Raw genomic sequence first — 20,542 nt, forward strand, 5'->3', positions numbered from 1 at the left:
TTATTTCCACAGGTGCATAAAATCCAGCCCCTCGCCGTGCAGTCTGCCTTTACTAACAATAGTGACAGAATGGGTCATTCTAAGAACCTCTCTGAACTCAAGCAACAGCTCAGTGTCCGTTCATGACGTTTCTTTTCTCTCAAATATTCCGCCAACCACTGAGGGAGGATATTGAAAATCTGAAGAGTTTACGAATAGCGATGAGTAAACGTGCTGGGATAAAGTGTTATCCAGGCATGCTCATGTGCTGAGTGTCTCCTCCGTGCTCGAAAAATATGATTGGGCCCCGCGGTTGATCAACAGCTGCAACACATGCCTGTTTGTTAAGCAATCCCCGAATGTGTTGAGTCTGTCAAACAGTCGCGAGCACGCTGAAGACACTTATCACCCGAGAACGCCTTATCCAAGCACGCTCCCTCTTCACTATTTAATAACCACCGCACCACAGCTACAAAGAAAACAGTGAGGTCCCCGAGTGCGGAGGCGCACAGTACATAAAAGTCACCATTGCTCTGCTCAATGCACAATCCAAACCTCTTCTGGCATTATTTAGCATCAGCACAAAAACTGCATGGCAGGAGCTTGATGGCACGGGCTTCCATTTCTGAGCAGCTGAATACAAGCTTTACATCACCAAGAACGATGCTAAGTGTCACATGTAGTGGTGTAAAACCGGCATGTTTGGGAGAGTTTTGCGTGGATGAACTTGACAGGCAGCACAGAGCATTGACCGAACAGAGACTGTGAGCCAGGCTCTTCCGTCCAATATCAGGGTCTGACCTCACAAACGCACTTCTGGGTGAATGGGCAATTCTCTCACACCCTCCAAAATCTTGTAGAAATCCTTCCCAGAAGAGTGGATGCTGTTACACATAATTTAACACTGTTTGCAACTGACACTAAGGCTCAAAGTAAACGTCAGGCAAGTAACCGCATTGCTCTTTACCTTGTAGATCACCAATGAGTTCTGATCCTTGATTCCTGTCCCTCCTCTCTGAGTCTAAGGCCGCCTGTAGCTGAAAAAAATCCTTTTCCACTTGTAATTTGGCACTTTCCAATAGCCGACACCTCTCCTGTAATTCCCGATTAAGTGCTTCCAATTGTGATATAGTCTTGCTCATCTCGTTTTGACTTTTCCTCAGCCTCGCAGCGGTGTCCGACTCCATTCTTAAGAGATCATTGGCTTCTTCCAACTAAGAATAAAAGATTTCTCACAAATTCAATAAGGCATGGCCATAGTTTTATAATGCTGGGTTCACACTGCGCTAGTGTGACCCATTTAACGGACTACGTTACACCGCGGCATAACGCGGTGTAGCGCAGTCCGTTAACGCCATTACTTTCAATGGAGGACGCATCGCTAGCGCACGCCTACAATGGGCGTACGCTAGTGATGTGCTGTTATTGAGAGGCAGACCCGAGACGCAGGCTGCAGCGTTTCCGTCACTGCTAGCGCAGATGGAGCTAGTAGGTGCTCCATCTGCGCTAGCGCAGTGCCAAAGTTGGCACTTGCGTTAGTGCAGTCCGTTTAACGGATGTGTTGAACAGACTGCACAACGCAAGTGTGTATCTAGCCTAAGAGAAATCCAAAAGAGGTGAATTGGAAAATAAATATCTAATTAACTGGCACCTAGAAAATGTTGGCAAGTCCATCGCAACTAATTCCCTGTGAATATGATGCTAAGAAAAACCCTCATGTCGTCTATTGAAAGATTTTATATAGTGAGAATTATGGGACACCTCAAGGGGTTTTCCTCTTTTAGAAAAATGGTCCCCAATCAAATATAGGTTAAACATCAATCAATCATATATATTAGAAATTATACTGCTTCGCTCTGTGCGATTTCCTGCAGCAGTGGTGTCACGTATACAGCTCACATTACAGCTGCAGCCAATCACTGAACTCAGCAGCTGTGTTGATGTAGGCAACATTAACCACTGCACTCAATGATTGGCTGCAGCGGTAATATGCAATGTAGTTGTAATGTCACTGCAGCAGCAAAAACTCCAGAGCAACAGAGGAGAGCCAGTGCTAGACCCTAGAAGTGCAATAAATGCGGTGCTTTTTAAACTATTATCCGATTATTTGGGAAACACTTTTCATCAGCATTGGGTCTATGTACATCTAAATGACTTTCTCAGATTCAATAAGCTTAGAAGGCTAAAAATATGTGGGAAGAGATAATGAATGAGAAAAAAAAAATAATTTGTAGTGGTACAACACGGCACTCGTACCATCATGCGAGTTAGGTGCTCAAGTAGGGCATCCAGCCCAAAGCAATCCAGACAATAGAGAAACTTGGCACTCAAAAATACTTTAGCGTGGATAGTTATTTATTCAATGTGCATCCATAAAGACAAAAGTTGAACGTTTTCGGTCCACATTCGGACCTTCATCAGAACCATTATACTGGTATACTGGGAAATACGTATATCCTGTCAAAACTGGTTCCAACAGAGTTTTCAAAGAAGCCTGGATGCGAAGTGGAATCCTGAGTGTGTCCACGCGACTTCTGTCGCCCTCCATGTGCGCGGACACACTCAGGATTAATCTTTGCATCCAGGCTTCTTTGAAAACTCTGTTGGAACCAGTTTTGACAGGATATACGTATTTCCCAGTATACCAGTATAATGGTTCTGATGAAGGTCCGAATGTGGACCGAAAACGTTCAACTTTTGTCTCTATGGAAGCACATTGAAAAAAATAACTATCCACGGTAAAGTATTTTTGAGTGCAAGTTTCTCTAATGTCAAGAAAACAAAATAATAATATGAATGCAGAGAATCCAGACCACGAAAATAGGGATCACTTACTTGCTTTTGTAACTGTGGAATTTTCTCATTTGTCATCTGAGAATTCTGGCTGATTTTCCGCAAATCTTCCAATTGGTCTTTTATTGTGGATACTGTGCAGAGATTAGGGAAAAAAATAATAATAATTAAACATGCGTCCTATTCTGGTTTTTGCTTTCATGTCACTTTGAACCACTTCTGGTGAATGGGGTTCTCTGAAGAATGTGAAAAAAAATGGGTGCAGTCACATATTTCAAGCTGCAATCCTAAAACAACAGTGCATGAGACGTGAGCCTCAACTGTCTGAGAAGCAGCAGCACTGATCTGTTCACTCTGCCGCTGAGAAGGGCTGTGGCGGGAAAGGAAAAAAATAAACTTCTCAGACTTAACTCAACAGAACAGATTTAAAAATTAATACTGAGCAGGACTATAGTTGGAAAAAATGAATGTTCTGTTCTATCAGCTGACGAGAAGGTTTTCTCCTGGAGTGAGTAGATCAGTTATGTTCGCTCATGATGCCGTTCCTCAACCTGATAATTTTCTAGACATGTGTTTTGGCTATTTCTTCAGGTTGCAGGAAACAGGAACACATGGGCTACACAGTGAACAAGTCTGTAAGAACACGTTCACACACCACCAAGAAACTTGAAGACACAAAAGAGCATAGTAGAACCAAAAACACACAGTTTAAAAAAAAATCACAGTAATCTAGCACTTGCGGATTACTGTGATTTTTTTTAAACTGAGTGTTTTTGGTTCTACTATGCTCTTTTGTGTCTTCATCATTCTTCAGGTTGCAACCTGTGTTGACACATGACTACAATGCATTGCAGTTTGAAATATGTGACAGTGGCCGTTTATCACATTCTCAGAAAACCTCTATATGAGAATTATCTTGGATCCATTTGGAAAGGTTCCGGCATAGCAGTCACGTCTCTCATGTAAGCATAACCTAATCTCTGCTTAAAACAACCGAAGTACTTTTGCAGAGTTTAACTAACTCCTTACACATCCATTACTCATTTCACTAATTATATGACTGAGACTAAAGGTACCGTCACATTAAGCGACGCTGCAGCGATATAGACAACGATGCCGATCGCTGCAGCGTCGCTGTTTAGTCGTTGTGTGGTCGCTGGAGAGAGTAACCCAGGTAAACATCGGGTTACTAAGCGCAGGGCCGCGCTTAGTAACCCGATGTTTACCCTGGTTACCATTGTAAATGTAAAAAAAAAAAAAACACTACATACTTACATTCCGGTGTCTGTTGCGTCCCCCGGCGTCAGCTTCCCTGCACTGTGTCAGCGCCGGCCGTAAAGCAGAGCGGTGACGTCACCGCTGTGCTCTGCTTTACGGCTGGCCGGCGCTGACACAGTGCAGGGAAGCTGACGCCGGGGGACGCAACAGACACCGGAATGTAAGTATGTACTGTTTTTTTGTTTTTTTTTTACATTTACAATGGTAACCAGGGTAAATATCGGGTTACTAAGCGCGGCCCTGCGCTTAGTAACCTGATGTTTACCCTGGTTACAGGTGAACACATCGCTGGATCGGCGTCACACACGCCGATTCAGCGATGTCAGCGGGTGATCCAGCAACAAAATAAAGTTCTGGCTTTCTAGCTCCGACCAGCGATGTTACAGCAGGATCCTTATCGCTGCTGCGTGTCAAACACAACGATATCGCTATCCAGGACGCTGCAACGTCACGGATCGCTATCGTTCTAAAGTTGCTCAGTGTGAAGGTACCTTAATAGCCTGCAATATTATTTACGACCTGTGATTAGCAGCATGAGGGAAAGAGGGGTGAAAGTGCATGACCCCATGGAAGACTGAAAAACGCTCATTTACACTACAAGCAGAGATTTCACATACTGTGCTCCAGAAAAAAAACAAATTTGAATGTCTCTGCGATGGCAGCACAAAAAAGGAAAAAAATATAGTGTCAGAAACAGGGGAGCTCATGGATTATTACAAGATCTTTAACTCAGTTTTTTAGACAAATGCCAGGATCGGTTTAAAAAAAAAAAAAAAAGATCAGAAAGGAATTGATAGAGCAGTGGGCCCCACTTACAGACAAGAAGCTGACAGGGCATCCAATGTAGAAGTGGCTCAATGCCAAAATTCTAATGTGTATGACCACATATTGATTATCAGTTCCCATAGCCAATATCTTAAGCGTAATGTATAAAAAGTTGTTCTTAATTAGTGCAACGACCAATTATTCACAGGATAATGAGTGTAAGAGCATCCCTCACACAAGGTGAAAATGAAGACTTTTACATTCTGTCATCTCTCAGAGTTTTACAAGTACAAGATACTCTGGCATGCAATCAATCTTCATTCATGTACTGGAGATTAAAATGACTTATTTTTAGCTGTAATCAAGTACTAACATGATTACACATTACCCCTTCCTCGAACATTAACCCCTAATTACCCAATGCAGAGGCCACAATCCGGAGAAGGACCACATGCCCACCAACATTAGGCTGAGTAACAACGAACTGTTAACTTGCCTTCGTTTTCTACATTCCTCCGCTTTTCACTCTCTTGCTCTGCCTTTCTTTGGTATTCATTCATTCGGTGCTGTAGCATCATCTTTTCCTTCTCAATTTGAGACACGACCGATTCCAAATTCTTTCTTTGATTGCCCTAAAATTATACACCATGTATGATTGCACCTTACGTAATAATGTATTTTTAGATGGTATGGGCATATTGCTCAACCTATCAGTTGCATGACTGAATTAATATGTGACTCAGGGCCAGGAGAACATGGAAGAACATGATCAGAACATAATTATGCATGCTAAGGTTCAAGAAAAGTCAAGAGAAAGCTTACTTCTTCATCCAGTTCCTTCATTATCTTGTCTAGTTTAATATTGGACATTCTTTAACAAAAGAAAAAAAAATATTAATGAAATCAAGCAAACTATGTAACAAAAGTCAGTAATGTATATACAGTAATAAAAAATAACAGACTAAATCATGATTTAGATGCTTAACATAGATTGGTTCAGTAGAACCACTGTGGGTCCAAATGTTACATCTGGAATACAGACTTTATAATTGAGGCATTGTCCCTAGAGACATGATACAACCCCATCCAATTATTCCCAGTTTAGCCATGGCCTTTGTGTAGGATTCCAGTGTTCATGAGATCTTCGATTTTAATCTATCCAAAAAACATGTGTAAAAAAATGGAAGGTAACAAAGACACAAATTTATGTGGTGACACTTTAGGCCGGTTTCACACGTCAGTGGCTCCGGTACGTGAGGTGACAGTTTCCTCACGTACCGGAGACACTGACTCACGTAGACACATTAAAATCAATGTGTCTCTGCACATGTCAGCGTGTTTTCACGGACCGTGTGTCCGTTTGGAAAACACGGAGACATGTCAGTGTTCGTGGGAGCGCACAGATCACACGGACCCATTAAAGTCAATGGGTCCGTGTAAAACACGTACCGCACACGGATGTTGTCCGTGTGCAGTCTGTGCGCCGTGCAGGAGACAGCACTACTGTAAGTGCTGTCCCCCCCGCGTGTGGTGCTGAAGCCCCATTTTTTTTTAAATAAAGTTGCCGGTAATCTGCCCCCTCCCACCCCCTGTGCGCCCCCCCGCTGGCATTAAAATACTTACCCAGCTCCCTCGGCGCTTACATCCTCTCAGCGTCGCTGCTTGTCCTGTATAAGCGGTCACGTGGTACCGCACATTACAGTGATGAATATGCGGCTCCACCTCCCATAGGGGTGGAGCCACATATTCATTACTGTAATAAGCGGCACCACGTGACCGCTCATACAGGAAGAGCTGCGACGCTGAGAGGATGTAAGCGCCAAGGGAGCTGGGTAAGTATTTTAATGCCAGCGGGCGGGCACACAGGGGGTGAGAGGGGGCAGATTACCGGCAACTTTATTTATTAAAAAAAAAAAAAAAAAAATAGATTATTCATTCCTTCTTTCCAGCGAACGCTGCTGGGAAGAAGGGATGAATACCGGCTTCAGCACCGCACGCAGGGGACAGCGCTTAACTCTAGCGTTGTCTCCTGCACGGTCCATGTGGTCCTCAGTCGGCACACGGCTGCCGCACGTGTGCCACACTGATGTTCAACGTAAGCACACGGACACGGACAATTCCGGTACCGGAATTATCTGGACGTGTGAGACTGGCCTTAGACAACCCAGATCAAGTGCGGTGTTCACCAAATGCTAAAACTGGTATCTGTGACTCAATGACCTGAAGAATCATAACGGCAGGTCAAACATGTATAGGATCTTTTTTATTTAAGTGGTGAAGAGAAAATCTGTAAATTTGAACAAAAAAAAAAAAAAAAAGTTCGAGACCGGTAGGGTCTCCATTTTTTGGATCTGGGGCTGGTTGAGGGCTAATTTACTGCGCGCCGAGCTAACGTTTTTATTCATACCTTTTAGGTGTAGATACGATGTTTTGATCGCCCGTTACTGCATTCTATTGCAATGTTGCAGAGACAAAAAAAAAAAAAAAGCTTCAGGTGTTCGGCACCGCAGCTGCACATGTCACGGCTGTGTGACAGTCACAACACAAGTATGCATGGAGAGCCTGTGTTATGACTGCCACACAGCCGCGACACATGTAGCTGATTATCGGGAGCGCTCCAGGTATCGGGGTTCCCGCTGCAGCTTCTTCGGTAAACGCTATAGCTTGGGGCGTGGCCTAGCGAGCGATGTGAGCGGACGTGCGACGGATCTCTCTCCCCGCACCGCTCCTAAATCCTCACCCTTGAAGGCGCCGCCGAGCGCCGAAAACCGGGCGAAGTTGCTCCGCAGGACCCCTGGGCACGGAGGAGAGTGCCGGAGGCAGCGAAAGGAGAAGAGCGGTAATGCCGCGCAAAAGACAGTCAGCGCCCGCGGCTGGCGCGAAAATCCAAGATGGCGCCGTGGCAGAGGAGGAGGCGGCCAGAGCCAGCACCGCATACCGCCGGAGGCTTGAGGTAATCGCCCGGCTGGAGCGGTTTGCTCGGACAGAGGAGGGGGGTGCCCTGCTGCTGGGCCCTGAGGGGCCAGATGAGGAGGAAGTCCCGCAGAGACAGGAGAGAGGAGGGGATGACACCCTCAGTGTGGTGGAGGAGCGGCTTTCTCCAGGGAAGAGGCAGGAGATGCAAGAGACAACTAACATGTCACCCACCGCCAGTCCAGTGCAGGCTAAGGACTCTGAGGGTGCGCAGCAATCAAACGTGGGGGAACCTACACTGCAGGACATTTTCTCAGTCGTTATACACTGCAAATCTGCCCTGGCTGCGCTGAACCTAAGGGTAGACGATTTAACAGTTGAAATGAAGTCCCTTAATTCTGCTATGCGTAAAGTGGAGAAAAGAGTGGAGGTGGTGGAGGAGCGCGTGGGCAGTGTGGAAGATCAGACAAATGAACTGTTGAAAAGAGAAAAGAGATACATTCAGCGCATTGCAGAACTGGAATTTAAAACAGATGACCTGGAAAATCGTTCCCGTAGGAACAATCTAAGAATAATTGGGGTGCCGGAGAAGGTGGAGGGGAATAATCCTACGGAATACATTGAGGCATGGCTCAAAAACTCGGTGGGAGGAGCAGACCTTACCAACCACTTTTCCGTGGAAAGGGCCCATAGAGTCCCCACCCGGCCCCTGCCGCCTGGATCCCCCCCTCGAGCTCTGCTGGCAAAAATTTTGGACTATCGGGACCGGGAAACCCTACTAAGGAAGGCCAGGATCAGTGACGGACTGAGCATAGACGGAAATCGGATCTCCATTTATCCGGACTACTCGGCATCGGTGCAGAAACTGAGAATGAGGTTCGGCGAGGTCAAGAGGCGGCTCCGAGACCTGGACCTAAAATATTCGATGTTATACCCGGCTAAGCTCAGGGTGGTGGCGCTGGACCGTGTTCATTTTTTCCAGAACCCGGAGGAGGCTATGCACTGGCTAGATACCAATACTAAGAAAATTGGCGTGGATCGGAGCCGATGAGACTGACGCTGAGACTTCGTCACTCATTTGTTTATACCCCCTGATGGTGATTTTTGAACTTGTCTTACAGAATGCACCCAAAAGTTTGAAATAGTGTGCTCGGCGGCGCAAAGAATATTTCATGTTGATAGCGGTGGGAGGGGGAGAGATGGACTGCAAGGGGCTCAGTTCTAGGTTGTATCAAGAGCTCTCAGTTCTCATACAGAGAAAGAAAGTTTGTACCAGTTGAATTCTATTGAGTTTTAGATGGGGAAGTTGGGAAAGGGGGATGGGAGGGGGTGGGGGGGTGTCGGGGGAGACCTGAAGGAGACTGCTCTAACTCATTGTTTTTTCTCTAGAAAATGGGAGGGGACGTTAATATTATAAGCTGAAATGTTAGGGGGTTAGCGGACGCCACTAAGCGCGCGGCAATATTTCAGTATCTTCTGAAACAGAGGCCCTCGGTGATCTGCCTGCAAGAAACCCACCTAGTGGAGGAAAAAGTTGATATATTACAGAAACGGTGGGTGCGCAAGGCGTATCATTCGACGTTCTCTAGTTACGCGAGGGGAGTGTCAGTCTTAATTCACACTAATACCCCATTTGAGGAAGTTGAGGTTAAAATTGATACGGATGGTCAATACGTTTTGCTAGTGTGTAAAATCTTTGACTGTTTAATGTGCATAGTATCATTGTATATACCTCCGCCATACTCTGGAAGGAAGATCCAGGACATATTGGAGGCTATAAGAGGTTGGGATGGGATCCCCCTTCTGGTGGTGGGTGATGTAAACAATATAGCAAATGACCACTGGGACAAGAGTAACCACGCATCACAGCGCAGGGACGGTAATGACACTCCCTTTGGTAACTATCTCAGAGAAATTGGTTGGATTGATTTATGGAGGGTCCGCAATGCCAATACATATTCCTATTCCTGTTACTCGACTACATACGGCTCGATGTCAAGAATTGATGTTGCCTTGGGTAACGATAGGATGAACGAACTGTTAAACGGGGTGGAATATAATCCCAGGATTTTATCAGACCATAGCCCAGTTCGGGTCTCTCTAAAGTTGTCAGGTCAGGTTGGTTTGAGGAGGGCGGGTTGGAAAATTCACCCAGTCTGGCTACAAATTCGGAAGAGAAGGTAGCGTTATACGCAGATGATATTTTGCTCTTCTTGGAGGATTCGGGGGAGTCCCTGACAGGGGCGGAGGCCATTATTGAAGAATTTGGGAGCTACTCTGGCCTGAGAATCAATTGGGAAAAGTCCAATATGATGTTAGTGGATGGGGATTATGAGAATAGTGCTATGAGGGAATCTCATGCAAAGTTGAGGTTGGTGGATAAATTTAAATATTTGGGGATTCAGATTGCGTTGCCTCTGACGAGTTTTGAGGAACTAAATTTGGCGCCACTATTGCGGAAGATACGTATTAAGGTTCAGGCGTGGAAAAAGTTACACTTATCGGTCATTGGTAGAATAAATCTAATAAAGATGATTGTGATGCCGCAACTTCTCTACGTGCTGCACAACTCCCCTATATGGATATCGCAGAATAGATTTCGGAGGATTAGATCTTTGTTTGGCGAGCTGATTTGGGGTGGGAAAAGTCCTAGATTTAAACAGGAAATCCTACAAAGACCAAAGACGGAGGGGGGAGTGGCACTGCCCAACCCATGGTTATATTTTTTGGCTTCATAATGTCAGCATTTTAGGGGATGGGGTGTGGAATCGGGTTGGGAGCGGACACCCTGCAGTCTGAGGAAACTGATTGGGTCAAGGGTACTAGTTGAGGGTTTGGAGGGTGGGCATTTCCGAGAGAAGGGGACTAAATTTTGCACTGTTCGGCTCATCCATAAGGTTTGGGACAAAGTTAAAGGAATTAGGGGTGTGAGGGCACTTACTAGGTTTTCGCCCATATGGAATAATTGTCTCTTGCAGGAGTTTAGACAGATGGAGGGATTCCATGTTTGGAAGGGAGCGGGAATTTCTCGGATAAGCCAAGTTTTGCACCAAGGTAGAATTAAGAATTTTGAAACACTACAGGAGGAATTTCGGCTGCCCATCTCTGAATTGTACCAATACAACCGCATCTCTCATGCATATCGGGCACAATGTAAGAAGGGGCCTATGGAGATCCAGGTGGATCTAATGCTAGATTTTATCCTCATAGGGGAAGGCACGAAGGGGGTGATCTCAGGAATATATGAATTTCTTCTATTTTCCTTTTTAGAGGGGCACCCTATCAGAGCTAGAGCAAAGTGGGAGGCAGACCTGGGGGTGATTGACGGCGATCAGTGGGACTCAATATTGGAATACGTGCCCAGGATCTCGATGAGTGAGCCTGGGAGGCTGTCACAGCTGTTGGTCATTCATAGGGCTTATAGAACTCCGGACATGTTGTATAAAGCTGGTCTAAGACCTAACTCCGAATGCCCTAGGTGCTCGCAGTCCGAGGCGGGTATCCTCCATATGATGTGGCAGTGCCCCAGGCTATCCTCGTTTTGGATCGTGGTGCTAAATAAAGTGGGACTAACATACAAATGTTCGATACCACGGGATCCTTTGGTATGCATATTGGGTTACGTAGAGGAGATTGTAACTGATAACTCGTACAAAACAGTCATTGCAAGATTGCTGTTTATTGCTCGAAAGTTGATCGCTAAGTTTTGGATAAGGGTAGAGCCACCAACGAGAAGAGATTTCATGACACAAGTGGACTATATCGTGGCATTGGAGAAGAGCATTTATTCTAAAAGAAACAAGATGGACCTTTTCAACAAGTTGTGGAACCCTTGGCTCAAGTCGGCGTGATCTGGAGATTGTTTTCTAGTTTTTTGGGTACTCTGCCCCCGTGGGAGCAGTATTGACATGACACCTTCTTGTTCTTGGTTAAGGATAGACGTTTGGGAGGATCGGAGTGGTTCTTCTTGGGTCTCCGGGGATGGGGGGGAGGGGAGGGGAGGGAAGCTGGTTTGGGATTAAAAAGTTTATTGAAAATGCAGAACATATGTATGTACTGTTTACAGTAATGTAATCTACTTATATTTTTCTTACTGTTTAATAAAAATATTTGATTAAAAAAAAAAAAAAAAAAACGCTATAGCTTGCCGAATAAGGAGGGAGGCAACAATGTTCGCTCATCTCTAATTTTGATAGCTCGGGCGTTTCTGAACGCAGCAATATAATACGTGTTTGTATTTTTGATTGTTTTATTCTGAATGGGGCAAAAGGGGTGATTTGATCGCTTATATGTAAAAAAAAAATTTTTTTAAAGTTACTTTTACTTTTTACTTGCTGAAATAGTTTCCATAGGAGACTTGAAGCTGTGATTATCTGATCGCTTGTGCTACACATAGAAGGGCTATGAACGCTGACCACAGGGCAGCGCTCACATCGGCAATGACAACCACAGGGGTCTCCTGCAGACCCCGGTTTGTCATACCAACCTACTGGCGCTCTGCCATCATGTGAAAGGGGCGCTGATGGGCGGAGTTAGCGACACCCTTCTGGTGCGAGCATGTTAAATGTGGCTGTCAGAGATTGACAGCCGCATTTAACATGTTAACAGCTGCCATTCCACACGCGGCTGTTAGGGGCACATGACCGCTGATCAGATCATCTGTCATGTGCCTGAAAACACAGTCTCAGTGCCTGAACCCGAATCAAAGAGGGGGAGGCGACCTATACATCATAGGTTGTAAAGAGGTTAAACTGCTGGCCTAGCCTTGTTGTGACTGGGGCAGAAATGCATGAATAAGAGTGGAAAATAGATTTTAGATGCAGACTTCTAAGGATTTCACTTTAGAAATTGGGGAGTAAAGCAGACTCCAGATATGCGAGGTGTGAACAGAGCCTTGAATAGCTTACCGGCATTTCTGCTCCATCTCATCTTTCAGTTGCATCTCATTATGTAGCTGCTCTTCAAGTTGATATATGCTCTTCTGTAAGTTCTCCACCTGAAGTACATGTTTATCATATATTTACAAAGTAACACTGTACTATATTAATATTTATCACAAACCTTAAGGAATGATAAATCTCATGGAAATCAGAGACTAGGGCCAAAAAAAAAAAAAAAAATCAGACGCTGGCCAGGATCGGTCTAACTTTAGAGTCTCGACTACAGCTTCTAATTGTGCAAACTTAACACAGTATGAATGGAGTTAAAGTACCGTCACACATAACGATATCATTATGCGTGACAGCGACCAACGATCAGGCCCCTGCTGGGAGATCGTTGGTCGCTGGGGAAAGTCCAGGACTTTATTTCGTCGCTGGATCTCCCGCTGACATCGCTGAATCGGCGTGTGACGCTAATTCAGCGATGTCTTCACTGGTAACCAGGGTAAACATCGGGTTACTAAGCGCAGGGCCGCGCTTAGTAACCTGATGTTTACCCTGGTTACCATTGTAAAACAAAAAAAAAAAAAAAAAAAAACTACATACTTACATTCCGGTGTCTGGTCACGTCCCTCGCCTTCAGCTTCCCGCACTGACTGTGAGCGCCGGCCGGCCGTAAAGCAAAGCACAGCGGTGACGTCAGTCAGTGCGGGAAGCTGAAGGCGAGGGACGTGACCAGACACAGGAATGTAAGTATGTAGTGTTTTTTTTTTTACTTTTACAATGGTAACCAGGGTAAACATCGGGTTACTAAGCGCGGCCCTGCGCTTAGTAACCCGATGTTTACCCTGGTTACCCGGGGACTTCGGCATCGTTGGTCGCTGGAGAGCTGTCTGTGTGACAGCTCTCCAGCGACCAAACAGTGACGCTGCAGCGATCGACATCGTTGTCTAGATCGCTGCAGCGTCGCTTAATGTGACGGTACCTTTAATGGGAAGCCCAATGGGGGACACTTAGATTGGCGTTTTACAAGCCACACCAAAACCAATGTAAGATGGATTAAGAGGTGCTAACTTTATTAAGTCATAAGCCCCTCAAAAGGGAATGTTTCAAAGTATTTTTAATAATAAAACCAGATAGTGATACATATTCCTATCTTTTAGAATCTTTTATTTTATAGATTTTTTTTTATTAGTTTTCGTAGATTTAGTTAAAATTTATCTCTAGTGCATGACTAAGGGGGCTGGGATCTTGCCTGAACCAGACTTGCAGACTAGCCTTGCTTCCAGCCATGGTCCCCAGACAGATTATTAAAGTATCTGAAACCCTGGAACATTTCAGAGAAGAAAAACCTGGATGCAGTTGTGCAGCATGGGGAAGATTTATGCTGACCATAGTATGAGCAGCAAGAATCGCCTGACAGGTTCCCTGTAAAAGGTGATGGCATATCCTAGCCCTATTCTCCAATTTTATGCCATTTGATAGAACAACAATACCATTAGAGATCACTCATACAAGCGTGTAGTCATACCAGGTTTTTATCAACTTTGGAACTGGATCTATTGTCATCAGCACTTGAAGAAGGGTCAGACAAATACCTGAAAAACAATCAATAAAAAGTCGGAACATTCATATAACGAGTCTTAAAAACCTTTATATCTACATGGAATCATTTCTTACTGTCTGTTACTGTAATACGTGAATCCCACAAAAGGAAGCTGGTTCCCCACAAATGCTTTAGGAATTGGGAATGTCTCTTCATCTCCTTTATCTTCCTCCAAATCATCAAAATTACTTGTATCAATGTCACTGGTTAAATCTGGAACCACTGGAGCTACAGCTAAGGAAGAACAGAGTAAGAGCGTCACTGTGGTTTAGGAAATATCAGGCCTTATGTGACAGGTAGGTCGTTTCTTCCTTTTCGTAACCAACAGGAAGACAGTGCTGTATAAGGTGAATGGGTTAAAAGGCCGGGATCAGAGGCTCCTCCGACCCCAATTGTTTAAATAGAGGCTAAATTTATTCTCAAATATTCATGTGAAATGACTTTCTTCAGAGCACTATAACCTACCAAACAGTGAGCACCCCTTATATCTCATACTTTAAACAGAGGCTGGCATTAAACCCCCAATCATTACTGATGAAGAACTTACTATCTCGGAGGGTCTCCCATGCCCATTGGTCATTTTTGAAGAAAAGATGTCGTTTAATTTCTTCAAACCCATTCCGCCCCAAACGGACTTCCCTGTGAGGAAATAAAAAAAATAAATAATTATAATAATGTTCATTGTCCATGTTTGTTTATTCCAATTCCTTTATTATGTTGGAAAAACCTTTAAAGGGACCGTCGGCACAGAATGAGTGTTAAAACCAAGTACAGGCGCTTGGTGCTTCATCTTTGCCCCTTCATTGGTTCTACAATGCCATAGCCGTCACGCAAACCCGAGGGGAGTGGAGATAGAGGGTAAACAGGCAGGTGCATATATAAATGTTTGGCCCACCATGACACACCTAGCGGCTGTAGTTCATTTGAAGCCATCCTGTGCCGGCAGAGTCCCTTTAACTTCACTAGCCAGTCTGAATTTAGAAGCCAAAACACTTTGTCGAGTGGCAGATTGTGACGTAGTCTGGGCAATCATTGCAGGGAGTTAGCAAGTCACCAAAGATTTTCATCAAGACCAGCATGAACTGGAGTCATCTGCTCCTGATTCACCTCTTAATGAATCGGGCACGTCTGACAAATGGCGTGCACCCATGAATCTTACTAAGTCGGTACTGGAGTGAGATTTTTGGTGTAAGGTAACACCACAGCTTGTCATGAATTAGCACCGTTATGGCGTTACGCCCTCACTCCTCCCATTATCAAACTGGAAGAAACTGGCGTGAAGACATGAAGTCATTAAATTTTAGTGCAACTCAGAGATATGTAAAGTATCTGCAACTTTTCAAAGTGACTTTATGCCAAAATTCTGGAGTCATCTTCTTGACTAATCGGGGCCCAAGTGTTATGACTGGTCACAGCCGTTAAACAACAGACTAATGTTGTGGTTGACACATTTTAAGAATTCACATACATGGTACATAAGTTGTGTAAACAGGGGTGCATATAGAAATGCAAGGGGCTCCTAAAGTTAAAGCCCAACTTTGTGTGTGCTGTCAAACACCCATCAGGTTCTCGTGAACGCTTCAAGGAGCACTTGTCTTTTTGTCTTTCCCTATCTAATCACGTAGATGCCATGGATTTGTGGTTCATCATTACAGTAGTTTAACCCCTTAGATGCCATCACTGGCAGGTGTCTACTGTGCAATACAACCAGCCCCCTTTGAGTATGGAGTGGGCTCAGCACATGACCCAGAGCCATACAAATTCATCCGACTATTCAGAACAAAGCATCAAGTTTTGGGAGAAAGGGGCAGACAAGTAGGTAGGTGATACGGCCGTTCAGCACTGGGATGCCCCTCGCTGCCAGGTGCCTAAGGCTACTTTCACACTTGCGTCGCGTGACGTCCGTCGCAATGCGTCGTTTTGGGGAAAAAACGGATCCTGCAGAAGTGCCCACAGGATGCGTTTTTTGCCCATAGACTTGTATTGCTGACGGATCGCGATGTATGGTCATACGTCGTGTGCACTGGATGCGTCATGTTTTGGCGGACCGTCGGAACAAAAAAAAGTTCAATGTAACGTTTTTTGTATGTCGCGTCCACCATTTCCTACCGCCGGAACTCCTCCCCTCCTCCCCGGACTTTAGAATGGGCAGCGGATACGTTGAAAAACGGCATCCGCTGCCCACGTCGTGACAAAATTTCACAACGTGCGTCGGTACGTCGGGCTGACGCTTAGCGATGGATCCGTACCAACGCAAGTGTGAAAGTAGCCTTAGCCATCGTGTGGCCTGACAGCTCTGGCTGCACACCTCTCAACTGTGGTGATCAATGGCAGACAAATGGTATTGGTGCAAAAAAAAGATTGACTGCTCACTTGGGATCTACAGTCAGGAGCAAAAGTTTTGAGACTGAAATTTTGTTTTTTCATAATGTTTTCTGCGTCAGTGTTTTCTATCTTTTATTCAGATATTTCTATGGATACTGAAGTAAAATCAGCATTCCTTAGGTTTTTAATATTTTGGTGACAAATATAACAAATTTACGCAAAGACTCAATATTTACAGTGCTGTTCCTTATTTTCCAAAAATTCTGCCCTTCGCCCTGGACGCTGGATATCCGCTTCTGGGCCAAATCCTGACCGATGACCCTTTCTTGTCTAAATCAGTGCTTGTCCTCCCACTTTTTCACGATTAACCACAGGTTTTAATAGGATTGAAATCAGAGGAGCTTCCTGGTAATGGATGCAAAATTTCTATGTTTTGTCCACCAAGCCACTTGGTTATCACTTTTTCCTTGTAACTTGGAGCTCCTTGCTGGAAAAAGCATTGTTCTTCATCAAATTGCTCCTGGGTCATTGGGAGAAGTTGCTCTTTGCGAGAAGAGGTTAGATCCCATTCTTTAATCGTGGTAGTGTTCTTAGACGAAACGGTAGATAAAGTAGTAGGAGCTGCGGCAGCTCTCTCTCTACTTCCTTCCCATGTGTGATTTGTGGAAAAGCATGGAGAATGAAGCAGCCGCAGAGAGGCCGCAGGGATCATGTGACAGTGTTACGCAAGCCCAGGGAGAGCCAGTGCCAACACTGCTGGAATGGCGCCTCACCGGAGGGGAGTATAAGTGTTATTTTATTAAAAAGTGGGGGGGGTGCTTGGGAGACAGACAGTGATCAAAGTCAGATGCTAAAGATTCAGCGTTGATTCTGGGAATTATAAGTTAATGTCATATTTGGGGCCAGTCCAGAATTTTTACCTTTACAATTACCAAAATTGGCTAAGTTTTGTACAGATTAGCACTGTAGGACAGCAAATTTAACAAGAAGGATTTCTAAAGAGCATCTGTCAACTTGCTGTGTGACGTGACTCATCTTGTGCCACTAACTGTAGTATTTGGGGGTGGGGGTGAGGGGTGGAGTGGGAGACCACTTGGAGAACCCAGAAAGATCCTATTAAAAGTCCATCCAGCACAATCAGTGTCCATTGTGTGGTGCATTTGGCACCTTTATGATTGATTTTAACAAAGCCTAAAGAGTAGACATTTTAATTTTATTTCGGAAATCAATAGCATATGAAAATAAGAAACTTTGCAATATATCATCAGATAAATCTGATTCTTTCTCTTCCTGAACTGATCATTCTCAAAATTCTGAATTCCCGGGTAAAATGTGTATTCAGTGAAGAGAGATTGTTACGTTACTGAGATAGGAGATGGCAGTTGGTGCTGATAAGATTCTATGTAGCAGGAAGGGGAGGAGCTGTGCATGTAGCCCCTCCCTCCTCCATAGAATCTTCGTAGTAATTGCCATCTCTTATCTCAGTAATGTAACCTTATATCTTCACTGAACACACATTTTACCTGGGAATTGAGAATTTTGAAAATTAATGATCAGGAGGAGAAAGCAGCTTCAGATGGATATCGATTAGGGGTTTTATCCTGGACCAGGCTCCTCAGAACACAGCTGACTGGTAGACCATGTCTTATGACCAGGGGCGGATTATCAGAGGGTCAATATGGGCGGTAGCCCAGGGCCCAGTGGTCTGGGGGGGCCCTGGGCTACCGCACAGATTAACCCTCTGATAATCGTCTGTGACTGCCCGCCGGGCGGCGTTTATGTGCCCCCAGACCCGGTGGGCAGAGAGAGGGGGCCCGCATTGGGCCCCTTCTCAAATGCTCACCGGGCCCTTTCCGGCGCTGCGGCGGTTTCCTATTGATGTGCGGGCGCGCCCGCACGTCAATAGTTAACAACAACAGCCGCCAGCCAATTGGAGGCTGGCAGCTGAAGTCGGCCGCAGCGCACACGTCGCCGGCGTCTGACGTCATTGTCAGTCGCCGGCGAGTGTGCGCTGCTGAAGGGAGCTCGCCGCCGGGAGCGCGGACAGGTGAGGAGACTGTTTTGTTTTTTTTTTTGATCAGTTAAACGGTGGACACACTGGGGGGCAATGCTGGAGGGAGGACACACTGGGGGGCAATGCTGGAGACACTGGGGCAGGTTGGAGGACACACTGGGGGGCAATGCTGGAGACACTGGGGCAGGTTGGAGGACACACTGGGGGGGCAATGCTGGAGACACTGGGGCAGGTTGGAGGACACACTGGGGCAGGTTGGAGGACACACTGGAGGCAATGCTGGAGGACACACTGGGGGGCAATGCTGGAGGACACACTGGGGCAGATTGGAGGACACACTGGGGGCAATGCTGGAGGATACACTGGGGCAATGCTGGAGACACTGGGGCAGATTGCTGGAGGACACACTGGGGGCAATGCTTGAGACAGTGGGGCAGATTGCTGGAGACAGTGGGGCAGATTGCTGGAGACAGTGGGGCAATGCTGGAGACAGTGGGGCAATGCTGGAGACAGTGGGGCAATGCTGGGGACAGTGGGGCAATGCTGGAGACAGTGGGGCAATGCTGGGGACAGTGGGGCAATGCTGGGGACAGTGGGGCAATGCTGGGGACAGTGGGGCAATGCTGGGGACAGTGGGGCAATGCTGGAGACAGTGGGGCAATGCTGGAGACAGTGGGGCAGATTGCTGGAGGACACACTGGGGGGCAATGCTGGAGGACACACTGGGGGGCAATGCTGGAGACAGTGGGGCAGATTGCTGGAGGACACACTAGGGGGCAATGCTGGAGGACACATTGGGGGGCAATGCTGGAGACACTGGGGCAGATTGGAGGACACACTGGGGGCAATGCTGGAGACAGTGGGGCAGATTGCTGGAGACAGTGGGGCAGATTGCTGGAGGACACACTGGGGGGCAATGCTGGAGGACACACTGGGGGGCAATGCTGGAGGACACACTGGGGGGCAATGCTGGAGGACACACTGGGGGGCAATGCTGGAGACAGTGGGGCAGATTGCTGGAGGACACACTGGGGGGCAATGCTGGAGGACACATTGGGGGGCAATGCTGGAGACACTGGGGCAGATTGGAGGACACACTGGGGGCAATGCTGGAGACAGTGGGGTAGATTGCTGGAGACTGGGGCAGATTGCTGGAGACAGTGGGGCAGATTGCTGGAGACAGTGGGGGTAATATGCTGGACACACTGGGGGCAGGACTGGAGGCATGGGCAGAATGTAGACACGGGGCATGATTGGAGACACGGGGTAGAATGAAAGACATGGGGCAGGATTGGATCATGGGGCAGGATGGATACGATGGAGACAGATGGGGCAGGATGGGGAGATCATATGGGGCAGGATGGATACTCATGAGTGCAGGATGGGAGAACATATGGCTGGAGCCAGGAATGAGATACATGGGGTGGGGAATAGTATTACCATAGGGGCTAATTAAGGGATATTATTACTGCAGTGATGTATTTATTTTATTTTTTGAGTATACGGTTTTAAATGGGGGGGGCGGTCCTGTTACTGTGCAGAGTGACACTATATCGCCTTTTTCTCTTCATGTGGTGTAATGTAGAAGTTGTGAAAAATTAAGTAATGTGTTCTACAAGCGGAGCTCGAGATAACTGTGTTATTTCCTGCAGAAACGAGTCCTGGCTGGAAGAAATGATGGCGGTCTGTGCTGGATGAAAGATGAAGGACTTCACCTAGAGACGTCACTGGTGAGTCAGTGTTACCTATACACTGACACTATACACTGTATACTATATACAGAGGTCCTGTGTACAATGTCACCAGTGATCACTGTATTACCTATACATTATATACAGAGCTCCTGTGTATAATACCACCAGTGATCTCTGTATTACCTCTACACAGACACTGCATACTAAGTACAGATCTCCTGTGAATACTGGCACTTATGATGATAGTATTGTGTTGTTGTTTTTTTTGTTTTTTTTTACTGATCAGTATTGTAGT

At 45.9% G+C, this 20,542-nt stretch overlaps 1 protein-coding gene across 2 annotated transcripts in view; it reads right to left on the minus strand.

The window, feature by feature from the left end:
* Positions 1-20,542, minus strand: part of ROCK1 (Rho associated coiled-coil containing protein kinase 1) — a 251,358-nt gene that overhangs the window by 54,069 nt on the left and 176,747 nt on the right. For both annotated transcript variants that reach the window (XM_069731169.1, XM_069731168.1), the window contains exons 9-16: positions 14,762-14,853; positions 14,289-14,448; positions 14,140-14,206; positions 12,636-12,724; positions 5,638-5,686; positions 5,312-5,447; positions 2,815-2,906; positions 947-1,193 (exon numbers count right to left, since the gene is read on the minus strand). In XM_069731169.1, coding sequence (XP_069587270.1) covers positions 947-1,193; positions 2,815-2,906; positions 5,312-5,447; positions 5,638-5,686; positions 12,636-12,724; positions 14,140-14,206; positions 14,289-14,448; positions 14,762-14,853 — 932 coding nt within the window. The remainder of the gene's footprint in view (positions 1-946; positions 1,194-2,814; positions 2,907-5,311; positions 5,448-5,637; positions 5,687-12,635; positions 12,725-14,139; positions 14,207-14,288; positions 14,449-14,761; positions 14,854-20,542) is intronic.

The sequence above is a fragment of the Ranitomeya imitator genome, chromosome 6 (genome assembly GCF_032444005.1).
Source record: "Ranitomeya imitator isolate aRanImi1 chromosome 6, aRanImi1.pri, whole genome shotgun sequence".
In the NCBI taxonomy this organism is placed as follows: Eukaryota; Metazoa; Chordata; class Amphibia; order Anura; family Dendrobatidae; genus Ranitomeya; species Ranitomeya imitator.